The sequence below is a fragment of the Podarcis gaigeae genome (genome assembly GCF_964106915.1).
Source record: "Podarcis gaigeae genome assembly, chromosome: 4".
NCBI lineage: Eukaryota > Metazoa > Chordata > Lepidosauria > Squamata > Lacertidae > Podarcis > Podarcis gaigeae.
The window spans coordinates 102,920,117-102,935,152 of NC_139677.1; the positions used below are offsets into that span (position 1 = coordinate 102,920,117).

The window sequence follows — 15,036 nt, forward strand, 5'->3', positions numbered from 1 at the left end:
TGCAAATAATTTGTTGTTGTTTAGTCGTCTAGTCATGTCTGAGTCTTCGTGACCCCCTGGACCAGAGCATGCCAGGCACTCCTGTCTTCCACTGCCTCCCGCAGTTTGGTCAAACTCATGCTGGGAGCTTCGAGAACACTGTCCCACCATCTCGTCCTCTGTCGTCCCCTTCTCCTTGTGCCCTCCATCTTTCCCAACATCAGGGTCTTTTCCAGGGAGTCTTCTCTTCTCATGAGGTGGCCAAAGTCTTAGAGCCTCAGCTTCAGGATCTGTCCTTCCAGTGAGCACTCAGGGCTGATTTCCTTCAGAATGGAGAGGTTTGATCTTCTTGCAGTCCATGGGACTCTCAAGAGTCTCCTCCAGCACCAGAATTCAAAAGCATCAATTCTTTGGCGATCAGCCTTCTTTATGGTCCAGCTCTCACTTCCATACATCACTACTGGGAAAACCATGGCTTTAACTATACGGACCTTTGTTGGCAAGGTGATGTCTCAAGTTACAAGAAAGGAGTTTCTGAATAAATATCAGGAAGAGCTTTCCGATAGTCAGAGCTGTTCAGTGGTGGAACTGTCTCCCTCCAGAGATTGCGGACTCTCCTTCCTTGGAAGTGTTTAGACAAAGCTTGGACGGCCATCTGTCAGGGATGCTTTGGCTGAGATTCCTGCATTGCAAGGGGTTGGACTAGATGACCCTCGGGGTCCCTTCCAACTCTACGATTCTGTGATTCTATGAGCCCAGTACAGAAGGTGCTAAGAAGAGGAGGCCGGGAGGAGGAGGGGTTCATCTGAAGCAGAGAACTGGCAGAGAAAAGGGCTGTGGTTCAGTGGCAAAGCCTCTGTTTTAGATGCAAGAGTCCCCCGGTAGCGCTGGGAGGAAACCCAGAGCAGCTGCCAGTCAGGGTGGACAATATGGATCTCGATGGACCAGTGACCTGATTCTGAGGGAGGCAGATTCCCTCCCTGCTTCCCTGAGAAGCTGCAGAGACGTGGAATGCCCTCTTGCTTTTGAAACATCCGGCTGCTTCTTGGGCTGCGGCCGGGTGGTTTGTTTTCGTGTTTCTCTGGAAGCAGCTGGGTTGTGACGAATAATAGCGGGATTTCCTTTGCACCACCTCCTCAAGAAAAACCTTTGAAGGCCGGCGGGCTGGGAAGCGGCTGCTTGCTTGCTTGCATCCCGGCCTTCTTCCCGAATACCTCGCCCTGGCGTTCCAGCTGAGAGCTTTCCGTGGATCCGGGGAGGCCCCCTTGAGACCCAGTCAAGGAACAGCTTTCTCTCTCTCCCTCCCTCGGTCGTGACTGCTGCCGGCTGCTTGCTTGGCGAGCCGGAGAGCCCAGATGAAGGGGGCGCAGGGAGATTCGGCTAACAAGCCCCCTCTTGGCTTCAAAGGCAGGGATGGAGTCTTCAGGAACGCGGTTACAGAAGACTTGACGAAGCGGTAAGGGATTGCGCGGGGACGAGATCAGAGGATGCCGCAGCCAGAGCCCAGTCACAGAAAATCATTCCCCAAGAAGGGAGCCACAGCGCCGGTACAGCAGATTCATTTTTCCAGAACAGCGGTTTCTTTTTCTTACTCGCGGAGATGCATCAATTGCAGTTTGCTTTCCGTCTCCCGCAGTTGTCCCCCGGGGAATGAAGTGGGCTGTTGTTGTTTTTTGTAGGGGAGGGTAGTATCACCTGGAGAAGCACCCAAAGTCTTAAGTACCTAACGATGTCATTGGGCTACTACCTCATTGGGGGGGGGGTGAGGGTGCTATTGGACAGTGCCTGTGACATCACCGCTGGCTGGCGCTCAGGGTGGTCCTCACTCTCTCTCGTGCTGTGCATTTTTGGAAACTTAGAAAAGAGTTTTCTTTTCCTTTTTTTAAAAAAAGCAGTAGGTTTCTGTTTTGGTAAAATCCTTGTTCACTTGGGTGGGTGAGCTATCCAACAAGCTCTTCAAATGCGGGAGGGGAGCACTTCAAAAACAACACCCTTCCGCCATGAGTGTCTTTTTGCTTTTTATTAATGCATTTTCACTCCAGTTTTCTGAGCTAGAGTGCAAGAGAAAGAAAGAAAGAAAGAAAGAGAGAGAGAGAGAGAGAGGGGGGGGGGGAGAAGGAGAGAGGGGGGAGGGGGGAGGGAGAATTTATTGGACAGAAAACATGTCTTCCATAAGAAAAGAACAAACTGTGTGTTTTTTCCTAGGCCAGCCTTTCCCAACATGGTGCCCCCACCCAGATCTTTGATGGACTTCAACTTCCAGCACCTGTGCTGGCTGGTGGGGGGGGGGCGAGTTACAGTCGGGCAACATCTGGAGGGCACTGGGTTGGGAAAGGCTTCCTTAGAGCAGAAATGCAGTTTGCCTGTGTTCATCTCTGGGATTGCACAGGCACTAGGAAATGCACACCTGTGAGGTAATGCTTAAGAAACATCACATGAGTGGGACTGTTCATTAAGACCCCCATCGCAGGCCCACCGCGGGCACCTCCACCTTCAGGCTCAGACTGGTAGCAACTGGGGGAGCATGGCCTTCTTGGTGGTGGCCCCCAAATTAAGGAGCGCTTTCCCCAGGGAGGCTTGCTTGCCACCTACTTTACTGGGGCTAAGGTGAAAGGTGAAGCTGATTTGAATCTCTTGCGGTGTTTCAAATAATAGAATCATAGAAGTGTAGAGTTGGAAAGGACCGCAAGGGTCATCTAGTCCAACCCCTTTCAATGCAGGAATCTCTTGCCAGATTGGGGACTCAAACCCACAACCCTGAGATTAAGAGTCTCATGCTGTACCAACTGAGCTATATTGTGGTGAATATCATTTGTTTGGTATTGTATATACAGTGGTACCTTGATTCTCAAACTTAATCCGTTCTGGAAGTCCATTCTGAAACCAAAGCATTCCAAAACCAAGACGCGCTTTCCCATAGAAAGTAATGCAGATCGGATTAATCTGTTCCAGACTTTTAAAAACAACCCCTAAAACAGCAATTTAACGTGGATTTTACTGTCTAACGAGACCATTGATCCATAAAATGAAAGCAATCAACAATGTACAGTGGTACCTCGGGTTAAGTACTTAATTCGTTCCGGAGGTCCGTTCTTAACCTGAAACTGTTCTTAACCTGAAGCACCACTTTAGCTAATGGGACCTCCCACTGCCGCCCCGCGATTTCTGTTCTCATCCTGAAGCAAAGTTCTTAATCCAAGGTACTATTTCTGGGTTAACCTGAAGCGTCTGTAACCTGAAGCGTATGTAACCCGAGGTACCACTGTATTGTGGTCACACAATCAATCAGTCGGTGGCTGAACTGGGTTCCACACAGTCACAAAAACAGAACAAAAAAGAGCCGCAAAAACGCAAAATAAATAGCAAAAACAGACAGACCTCAGCGTAACACTCAAAACGGAAGTGTGGCTCTCAAATCAGAAGCGTAACACTCAAAACGGAGCACATTCGGCTTCTGAAAAAAGTTTGCAAACTGGAACACTTACTTCCGGGTTTGCAGTGTTTGGGTTCCAACTTGTTTGAGTACCAAGGCGTTTGAGAACCAAGGGACCACTGTATAAGGTTACTGTTGGTCTCCTTTTCTGTTTTGTTTGTGAGTGCATTTCAAATTGTATGCGTTGCAAATGGATTGGTTTGAACTTTTGACAAGTGGAGGGGTTTGTCTCCTTGGTGGATTTTGATTGATTGATTGAAAGGCTGGATACAGTCGTAAGCAGAGGCCTGCAGCTGAATCAGGCCAGTGGTCCCTTCTAGTCCAGCATCCTGTTCTCACAGTGGACAACCAAATTCCCAATAATATGGGAAGCCAAGGATCCAAACGTGACCCCTCTCCCTCTCCTGCCATTTCAGCAATTAGTATTCAAAAATATTGCAGCCTCCGAAAGCGAAAGGAGAGTGTAGCGGTTGTGGCAAGGAGCCACCAATCGTCTTATCCTCCAGGGCAGAAGTGTTTTAAATCAGTCGATAAAAGCATTCTCTAGAAATGCACCTGCCATTCTTGGTCCAGGAGTTGCTCGCAATTTCATCTCTTCTCTGCTGATGTAAGCTCCTTGCTTAAAGGTAAAGGTAAAGGGACCCCTGACTATTAGGTCCAGTCGCGAATGACTCTGGCGTTGCGGAGCTCATCTCGCTTTATTGGCCGAGGGAGCCGGCATACAGCTTCCGGCTCATGTGCACAGCATGCCTAAACAGCTTCTGGCGAAACCAGAGCAGCGCACGGAAAAGCCATTTACCTTCCCGCCAGAGCGGTACCTATTTATCTACTTGCACTTTGATGTGCTTATGAACTGCGCCAGTGTGGTGTAGTGGTTAAGAGCGGTAGTCTCGTAATCTGGGGAACTGGGTTCGAGTCTCCGCTCCTCCACATGCAGCTGCTGGGTGACCTTGGGCCAGTCACACTTCTTTGAAGTCTCTCAGCCCCACTCACCTCACAGAGTGTTTGTTGGGGGGGAGGAAGGGAAAGGAGATTGTTAGCCGCTTTGAGACTCCTGAAGGGGAGTGAAAGGCGGGATACCAAATCCAAACTCTTCTTCTTCTTCTGCTAGGTTGACAGGAGCAGGGACCGAACAACGGGAACTCACTCCGTCGTGGGGATTCGAACTGCCGACCTTCTGATCGGCAAGCCCTAGGCGCTGTGGTTTAGACCACAGTGCCACCCGTGTCCCACCCAAGCTCCTTGCTTAGGTACAGCATAACAGAGGAACACAACGAGAATCTCCTGGATCAGGCCAATGGCCCCTTCTAGTCAGGCATCCCATTCTCACTGGGTCCAACCAGGGTAAGGTAAAAGGAAAGGACCCCTGGACGGTTAAGTCCAGTCAAAGGTGACTATGGGGTTGTGGCGCTCATCTTGCTTTCAGGCCGAGGGAGCCGGCATTTGTCCACAGACAGCTTTCCGGATCATGTGGCCAGCAGGACTAAACCGCTTCTGGCGCAATGGGACACTGTGACGGAAACCAGAGCGCACAGAAACGTCATTTACTTTCCCGCCGCAGTGGTCCCTATTTATCTACTTGTACTTTTGGGTGTGCTTTTGAACTGCTAGGTTGGCAGGAGCCGAGACAGAGCAAAGGGGGCTCACTCCGTCGCGGGGATTCGAACTGCCGACCTTCTGATCGGCAAACCCAAGACACTCAGTGGTTTAGACCACAGCACCACCTGCGTCTGTGTACAGAACATCGTCCATGCACACTGCCTCCAGCTCTGTGCCGGATTTTCATATGGCTCAGGGCCCCACTTTCTTGGGGGCCCCAAAAAAATTTAAAGGAAATGAAACCCGGATGTACATTTCCAAAATCTGAGATAAAAAACAAATAGAATAAAACCTATATACAGCAACAGTATTTTGTGTTGTGTAGGCTCCTATGATGTAAGTCATGGGCCCCACCTGCTAGCCTGCTCCCTAAAATATCACTGGTTTGTTCCTTTCTATATGTAGGGTGCCTACATTCTGCGTGGACTGGTTGCAGGGCAACATGTGCAAATGGCCTTAGGTACCTATTAGGTCCATAAGTTACCGTATAGCATATATTCAACACAAAAAACAGTGACCATTTGTTGTTGACAAAGGACAGCTGGACATATAAAGGGCCCCATTACCTTCAGGAGCTGAGGGCCTCATCAAACCTAAATCTGGCCCTGCGCGCTGCCCTAAATCCTTTTCTGCTGTGGAGGCAGAGATCGCCATAGTGGCTAGTAGCCACTGACAGCCCCCTCCTCCTCCACAAATTTGCCTCTTGAAGCCATCTAGGTGGCTGGCCATCTCTGCCTCCAGTGGCAGGGAGTTCCATAGTTTAACTATGAGCTGCATAAAGGAACTCCTTCCTTTTCTCTGTCCCAAATCTTCCAACATTCAGCTTCATTTAGATGCTCGTGAGTTCCAGCGTAATGGGGTGGGGTTGGGGGTTAGGAACATTTCTCTATCCGCTTTTCTTCACACAATGCATAATTTTGCAAGCTTCTCCACCCCCTCGATCCCTTGGGATGAGGCGTTGGCCTGAAGCCCTCGCTGTCCTGCTTTTGCATTAGCTTGCAAACGGTTTCCCCAAAAGTTGCACTTAAGTTCGTGTTTTAGAGTTTGGACTTGATATCCCTCTTTATCACTACCCTACGGAGTTTCAAAGCGGCTCACATTCTCCTTTCCCTTCCTCCCCCACAACAAACACTTTGTGAGGTGAGTGGGGCTGAGAGACTTCAGAGAAGTGTGACTAGCCCAAGGTCACCCAGCAGCTGCATGTGGAGGAGCAGAGACGCGAACCCAGTTCACCAGATTACAAGTCCACCACTCTTAACCACTGCACCACACTGGCTCTTCTCCACACTGGCTCTCTTTTAAAATGTGAAATGGTTATTTCTAAATGTTTGGGCGCAGGCCGGACAGTAGAGGGAAGGGAAGCTTGGGGGGGGGGGGTAAACAAGAGGGAGAGAACAAGGTGGTTTGTGCCATTATTTTAAGTTGCATATCACCCCGCGGGGCACGGACGGAAATGCCGTTTATGCATGTGCTAAATAAATAAATAGCAATAAGAATATAAAATGCATCTTCGGGATAAGGCAAGCTGCAGATTAAAATGATCAATGAATAATGGTGAGTTGGGGGGGAGGTCAATATTTTCTGGTGTGGTCACTTTCTCCAGTCTCTTGCTGTGACTTCGCTTTCTTTTCCATCCTGGCATCCTCCAGATGTTTTGGACTACATCCAGATGTTTTGGACTGGCATCCAGTTGCCAGGGGCTGCTGACCTAAAGAGTAGTCAGCACAGTGTCCTAGAACTGATGGGAATTGTAGTTCAGGACATCCAGGGCAGTGTCAGAAACTCAGCTACATAAGCCAGGTGGCAAATGGCTTCTTAAACCAAGGTTGTGGTCAGCAAAACGGAATACAGTGGTACCTCAGGTTAAGTACTTAATTCGTTCTGGAGGTCTGTACTTACCCTGAAACTGTTCTTAACCTGAAGCACCACTTTAGCCAATGGGGCCTCCCGCTGCTGCCGTGATGCCGGAGCACGATTTCTGTTCTCATCCTGAAGCAAAGTTCTTAACCCGAGGTAATATTTCTGGGTTAGTGGAGTCTGTAACCTGAAGCTTAAGTAACCTGAAGCGTATGTAACCCGAGGTACCACTGTACCTAGTTACCATTATGGGGCAAGTCTTATTTTTTCAAATGATGGACTGATTGTGATAGATTCTCAGTTAAATATTTGGCTAGTTCAGAGGACCAGTTAAGAGCTTTGAAAAATTAAAAAGAAAAGTCACTTGATCCAGGGACAGCCCACATATATATTGGCTTATTCCCACCTCTTTTTATTAATGACCATTCATAAAGCAATATTCTTCGCAACAGAGAGCAGGACAGCGGGGTGGGGTAAGTCAAGAAAAGCTACAACAGTTAAGTTGGCAAAGATATATAAATTGAAATCCAACCTCTGTTGGAGATGTGGTGGAGTAATAGGAACAACAATACATTTGTGCTGGAGGTGTGAGGAAATTAAGAAATTTTGGATAGTAGTACACGAAGAACTAAAGAAGATGTTGAAGATATAAATAACAAAGAAACCAAAGACATATCTCCTTGGACTGATGAAGAGATACCATGGGGGAAAGAAAGAATTTTTCTATATGCAAGTACAGCTGCTAGAATAGGGATTTCTGCTAGGTGGAAGTCACAAACTATACCCACAAAGGAGGAATGGATTTGTAAACCGAATATTTAATTTTGGCAAAATTAATTGCTATAAGAAGAAATTAGTCGAATCAAAAATTAAAAAAGGAATGGAAATGTTTTGATGAATATATGGCAAAATACTGCTCAAAAAATGAAACACTAATATGCCTAGATTAAATTGTGAAGTACTGAATGGAAGAAAAATTAGTAAGGGAAGATAATAAGAATATATAGATGATTTGAGAAGATTGTAGAATGCAAAGATTATTGTAAATTGTTTAGTGTGGAGGAAATCGAGTGGGGGCGGAGGGAAGTGGGTGGAAGGAGAAAAGAATAACATGATGGATTCAGGAAATATAAATGTAAATGTATGGGGGGAAGGGGAGGAAATGGTGTTGGCTTTGGTACATCTGTATTGTAATGTAATATATGAAAACCAATAAAAAGAAAAAAGAAAAGCTACAACAATTACCATATTTTTCGCCCTATAGGACGCACTTTTTCCCCTCCGAAAATGAAGGGGAAATGTGTGCGTCCTATGGGGCGAATGCAGGCTTCAGGAAGCTATCCACAAGCCTGGGGAGCCCGCAGGAGTTCCCGCTGGTCTCCCCAGGCTTGCGGATATCACCCTGTTCTGGGGGCTGGGGTTGGGGGAAGCTCGGGCTTCCCTCGCCCCTGCCCCGCGCCTGGGGGGGGAATATTTTTTTTTCTTTATTCCCCCCCCAAAAAAAAACTAGGTGCGCCCTATGGGCCGGTGTGCCCTATAGGGCGAAAAATACGGTAACTACAACTTTGTTCACTGCCCCTGCACAGAAAAAGCAATTTGCTTCCTGAAATTCATTCCGACAGTGCGGATAAAATAGAACGGATAGAATTCTACAAGATGGGATCCTAGTGTGTGTAAACAAGATCCAGGAATCCGCAGGTGGGGGTATAAGGCGACAGCCTGGCGCTCGGGCATCTTCACTCGGTTGCAAGTGGCCGAAAGCCAGTTGAAATATGTGCCTGGCGCCTGGCTAATTTTGAACCCTGTTCCAGAGGCAGACCTGAGCCGAAAGGAAACGCAGTTCCAAGAGGAACGTAAGAAGAGCCTGCTGGATCAGGCCCATGGCCAATCTAGACTGACGTCCTCACAGTGGCCGCCCAGATGCCCACAAACAGGATCTTAACACGAGAGCAACTTTTCCCTCCTGCCATTTACAGCAACTGGCATTTAGAAGCGCATCTCCCTATTACCGTGGAGATGGAGCGTGGCCATCCTGGCTAGTAGCCACTGAAAGCCCTCTCCTCCTCCATGGATTTGTCTCCTCCTCCTCCTCTGTCAAAAACATCCATGTTGCTGGCCGTTGCTGCCTCCTGTCCTGTGGCAGGGAGTTCCATAGTTTAATAAATAAATAAATGTTTTATTTATACCTCGCCCTTCCCGGTTCAGAAAACCGGGCTCTGGGCGGCTAACAACAAATTTAAAACACTTAATTGATGCAACAACAAAAAAACAGCATAAAATACAGTATAAAACGTGGATAACAATAAATTCAGAATTCAAAAATCAATTTAGAGGGGGAAATCCGTCCAATAAGCATTCGATGATCATCAGGGCTAGCTGGCTAAATTAGTCCTATTTGGGCCAGTGAGGAGATCAGGGGAGAATTAGCTGTGGGATCCCAGAGCGGGGAATCTTCATAAAAAGGGGAGGGGGAGGGGAGGAAGGGGAATAAAAGATCAGGCTAAGTTCAAATGGAAAGCCAGGCGGAATAGCTCTGTCTTACAGGCCCTGCGGAAGGAAGTGGAATCCTTTAAATCCTGAAGGCAGCCCTGTTTAGGGAAGTTTTTAATATTTAATGCTGTATTGCTTTTAACACTCGATTGGGAGCTGCCCAGAGTGGCTGGGGAAACCCAGCCAGATGGGCGGGATATAAATAATAAATTATTATTATTATTATTATTATTATTATTATTATTATTAGACTGTGCGCTGCACGAAGAAGGGCGCTTCTTCCTTTTATCGGTCGTGAATCGCCAGTTAGGGTTGGTGGCAGCGACGGCGTCTGGCTTGCGCAGGAGGTTTAGATTTTCTGATGGCAACGGAGGAATGGAAAACCCCAGAGGGATATCCCCGGCTGCCATTTACCGCACAGTAATAACGAGGACAAACTAGATTGCCACCAGCTTGTTCATTTGCCTGCTCGGCAAAGCTTGTCACTTAACGATGGAAATCTCAGTTTGACTGTCTCATTACTGCAGTCAGGGATGTCGTAGAATCGAAGAGTTGGGAGGGGATCCCAGCGGTCATCTATTCCAACCCCCTGCAGTGCTGAAATCACACCATGTCTGTATCTGTATTGGAGTCAAACTGGGGTCTGGTGTTGTCGTTTTTAAAAAGGTGCAACTTGAGAAATCATTTGCTCCAGTTGTAGCTCTCCGGGGTCTCTGAGGGACAGTGTGCCTGCCGCAGCCCTGATTGATTTCTCGCAAAGCAAGGGGTGGATTGGGTCCCTCCATTGAGCTGAATGAAGAGGCTGTGTCAGGTCAGGGGATTCTGTGCGCCTGACTCCTCCTATTTTTCTTTATTTGTGTAGCCGAAACAGCTGCAAAGCAAGATACATAAAAACAAGATAAAATACAGTCATACCTTGGGATAAATATGCTTCAGGATAGGTATTTTTGGGTTGTGCTCCGCAGCGACCCAGAAGTAACGGAGCGTGTTACTTCCGGGTTTCGCCGCTCGCACATGTGCAGACGTTCAAAATGATGTCACATGCATGCGCGGAAGTGGCGAAATGTGCAGATGCGCGGTCGCGTCTTACGTTCCGTTCGCATCCCGAGGTGCCACTGTACACTGCAAAAGTTGAGATAATAATGATAATAATGATAATATTAGTAATACATTTTTATTTATACCCCGCCCTCCCCGGCCAGAACCAGGCTCAGGGCGGCTAACCCCAATAAAATTACAATAAAACGTAAAAGAAAAAGAAAAGTTAATTAAAATACAGGTTAAAATACAGTTTAAAATGCAGCCTCATTTTCGTAGTAGCCCATAAATCAAAACCATAAGGGAAAGGCAGCATAAGGGTCAGACTGAGTCCAAACCAAAGGCCAGGCGGAACAGTTCTGTCTTCCAGGCCCTGCAGAAAGATGTCAAGTCCCGCAGGGCCCTGGTCTCTTGTGACAGAGCGTTCCACCAAGTCGGGGCCAGTACTGAGAAGGCCCTGGCCCTAGCTGAGACCAATGTAACCACCTTGCGGCTTGGGACCTCCAAACTGTTATTTGTGGACCTTAAGGTCCTCCACGGGGCAGACCAGGAGAGGCAGTCCTCTAGGTATGAGATAATTATTCAAACCAGGTGTTCTGTCCAATAAAAATGAGCTCTACTTATAGTCCATTCAAACCTTTCTCAGAATTGCAACTGTAATGGCAAAATGGGCTGCCTTCTCAGAAATGTTAAGCGGACCTAATAGAAAGTTGATCAGTTATTTATTTCAGAAACTTTATACGACTCGTGATCTGTGTGTGTGTGTGTGTGTGTGTGTGTGTGTGTGTGTGTGTGTATCAAAGCAGTTCACATGAAGTTTCAACAATAACACCAGGAAATTTTTTGCAGCCATACTTTAAAACTTAGAAAAGTTGAAATACTAAAACAGGTGACAACTACCTCAACTTCCTAAACATCCAATTATCCAGGATATGTGTCAGCTGAGAGTTTTAAATCTTTGAAGAAAGCTGTTCTTAAGTCCCCATCAACTGGGCAAACAAGCAAGTGATGGGGTAAAAGTTCAGACACATTACCCAGTCAGGGAATTCTCTGTGCATTGTTGGGATTTGTGAACAGAATATAGAGTTCTTGGTGGTGCGCAAGCTTAACATGACTCAAGAATGTGATGCAGCAGCAAAAGAAAGGCTAATGCTATTATGGGCTGCATGGACACTAGTATAGTGCGTCCAGGTCAAGGGAAGTCATAGAGCAATTCTATTCTGCCTTGGTCAGACAAACATCTGGAATACTGTGTCCAATTTGGGACACCACAATTTAGGAAGGATGTTGACAAGCTGGAAGATGTGCAGAGGAGTGCAACTAAGATTATCAAGGGACTGGGATCCAAACCTTATGAGGAACGGTTGAAGGAGCTGGATATGTTTACCCTGAGAAAGAATAGACTGAGAGGCGATAGGATAGCCATCTTCTAATATCTCAAGAGTTGTCACATGGAAGAGGGAACAAGTTTGTTTTCTCCTGGTCCGGCGGGTAGGACTCGAACCCATGGCTTCAAGTTACAGGAAAAGAGATTCCAATTAAACAAGAAGAATGGTGAGAGCTGTTCGACAGTGGAAAGGGGTGGACTCTCTTTCCTTGGAGGTTTTTAAGCAGAGGTTGGATGGCCATCTGCCATGGCTGCTTTAGTTGAGATTCCTGCATTCTCTCATTCCCCCTTGCTGTCTCATTCCCCCTCGCTCACCTTTTCCTTCCCCTCTTTTTTTTTTCCAGGGTGTTCAAGAAAGCCAGTCCCAATGGGAAGGTAAGCTGAACTTCTTCGCCAGTTCTTTGGGTTTCTTTCGTTTGGAGAAGTGGGAGAGAAGAAGACGGAGGGGGGAAATGTTCTCGTTATTTATTTCTCTCCCCCCCCCCCCCAGAATAATATTTATTATTTTCATACAAAAACATAACAAAAGAGAGAATAAACAATAATAAAAGAGAAAAAAGAGTGAAACAAAGAAAAAAAGCAAAAAGAATATAAAACATAAAATACATCCAATCACCACGTACATTAAAACTTAATTAATTAATTAAAATCCATCTTCATCAACATATTACTTGACTTCCTCTAATCTCTTCCATCTGAATTTCTAGTAATTATATATAGCAGTTTCCAGTATCATTATTTCATAAAACCGTATCACAGGCCTAATCGTATTTCCTAACTTTTCTTATCGTACTTTCTTATTTAACTACTTAATCCTAATTTAGTCCTAGGCCTAATTAATTCTTTCAAGTGGTTACATGTCTTTGATATTACAATATTTATTCAAGTAGTCTTTGAATTTATTCCAGTCTTCTTGGTGTTATTTATTTCTGGGAATGGGGAGCTTGCATCCTCCCTCCTTCTGGATACAGGACTCAGACTCAGAATAAAGCCTTCTGCTAAAAGCTTTAAGGCATCAATGAGTGCGGCATGTCATCAAGGCAGGACATAGCAGGTGTCAGGCATGGCTACACAAGCTTTGCATATTCTAGATGGATTGTTGAATATTTCGTTATTTGATACAAGTTTTATTATGCCTTATTTGCATTGGATCGGATTCTTATGGGGTGTGCCATCTTTGTTGTATATTTCATAGAATCACAGAATCATGGAGTTGCCCGTCTGGTTCAACCCCCCGCAATGCAGGAATAATATTTTGCTGTTTCTCCTTCTTACAAGCTGCCTTGTATATTTGTTTAGTTGTTTAGTCCTGTCTGACTCTTCGTGACCCCCTGGACCAGAGCACGCCAGGCACTCCTGTCTTCCACTGCCTCCCGCAGTTTGGTCAGACTCATGTTTGTGGCTTCTAGAACACTGTCCCACCATCTCGTCCTCTGTCGTCCCCTTCTCCTTGTGCCCTCCATCTTTCCCAACATCAGGGTCTTTTCCAGGGAGTCTTCTCTTCTCATGAGGTGGCCAAAGTATTGGAGTCTCAGCTTCAGGATCTGTCCTTCCAGGGAGCACTCAGGGCTGATTTCCTTCCGAAAGGAGAGGTTTGATCTTCTTGCAGTCCATGGGACTCTCAAGAGTCTCCTCCAGCACCATAATTCAAAAGCATCCAGCCTTCTTTATGGTCCAGCTCTCACTTCCATACATCACTACTGGGAAAACCAGAACAGAACACAATACAATACAGTACAATACAATACAATACAATACAATACAATACAATACAATACAATACAATACAATACAATACAATACAGGCTGTGGTGGATACTTGCTTCTGCCCCTTCACATAAATATATCTTTCTAGTTGTTTGTTTTTGACTGTAAGCTTCCTTGAGTCGCTGTCTGGACTCAATAAATAAGAGTTATGTGCAGCTTTGATTATTCTGCGAACCACGCTGAGATCTTGTGACGGTCCATAAATTTAATAAATAAATGAATGTCAAAAAAGGAGACCCCGACTAAACGTTAGGAATAACTCCCTGGGTGCAAGAGCTTTGACTCCCTCGGGAGGTTGTGGGCTCTCTTTCCTTGGGGGATTTTAAAGCAGAGGTTGGGTGGCCACCTGTCAAGGGCGCTTTAGCTGAGATTCCTGCATTGCAGGGGGTCGGTCTGGATGACCCTCGTGGGGCCCCTTGCAGCTCTACAGTTCTGTGACTCTTTGCATCGCTGTGGCAAGAAAAAAAAGCAACTAATGGCTTTAATAAATAATTATAATTATAATAATAATAGTGAGCATACTGGCAAGCTTGTTCAGAATGCCAGCATCCACCATTTGGGCTGTCCTTCACCTTGCCAGCAGGCTAAGTGCTTTTCATCCAAGGCAACAAAAACCTCCTTGCATACCAGCATCTTGTTGCTAGGCGAGCTCACCTGTGCTGCCTCAGTCTGACCCTGATACACATCACTCAGTGCTCTTATAAGAGGGGAAGGAGGATACTGGATCGGATTGGCTGAAGGCAGGAGACAGTCCCCAGGCCTGGAGGGCTTGCATTATCCTGACTGTGTAAGGCTGGGAGAGATGGCTTTTAACTGTGTGAGTGTCTGGAGGCGGTTGGAGGATGGACGGCGGCTAACAGATTGAGGTTGAATCCTGACAAGACAGAAGTACTGTTTTGGGGGGACAGGAGGCGGGCAGGTGTGGAGGATTCCCTGGTCCTGAATGGGGTAACTGTGCCCCTGAAGGACCAGGTGCGCAGCCTGGGAGTCATTTTGGACTCACAGCTGTCCATGGAGGCGCAGGTCAATTCTGTGTCCAGGGCAGCTGTTTATCAGCTCCATCTGGTACGTAGGCTGAGACCCTCCCTGCCCGCGGACTGTCTTGCCAGAGTGGTGCATGCTCTGGTTATCTCCCGCTTGGACTACTGCAATGCGCTCTACGTGGGGCTACCCTTGAAGGTGACTCGGAAACTACAACTAATCCAGAATGCGGCAGCTAGACTGGTGACTGGGGGCAGCCGCCGAGACCATATAACACCGGTCCTGAAAGACCTACACTGGCTCCCAGTACATTTCTGAGCACAATTCAAAGTGTTGGTGCTGACCTTGAAAGCCCTAAACGGCCTTGGCCCAGTATATCTGAAGGAGCGTCTCCACCCCCATCGTTCTGCCCAGACGCTGAGGTCCAGCACCGAGGGCCTTCTGGCGGTTCCCTTGCTGCAAGAAGCCAAGTTACAGGGAACCAGGCAGAGGGCCTTCTCGGTGG

General features: G+C 46.9%; 1 protein-coding gene across 4 annotated transcripts in view; it reads left to right on the forward strand.

The window, feature by feature from the left end:
- Positions 1-15,036, forward strand: part of ARRB1 (arrestin beta 1) — a 124,431-nt gene that overhangs the window by 63,584 nt on the left and 45,811 nt on the right. For 2 of the 4 annotated variants that reach the window (XM_083737008.1, XM_083737007.1), the window contains exon 2: positions 12,128-12,158. In XM_083737008.1, coding sequence (XP_083593134.1) covers positions 12,128-12,158 — 31 coding nt within the window. Of the gene's footprint in view, positions 1-1,138; positions 1,436-12,127; positions 12,159-15,036 lie in introns of those variants that run through there. The other 2 variants (XM_083737005.1, XM_083737006.1) reach the window with 2 other exon arrangements.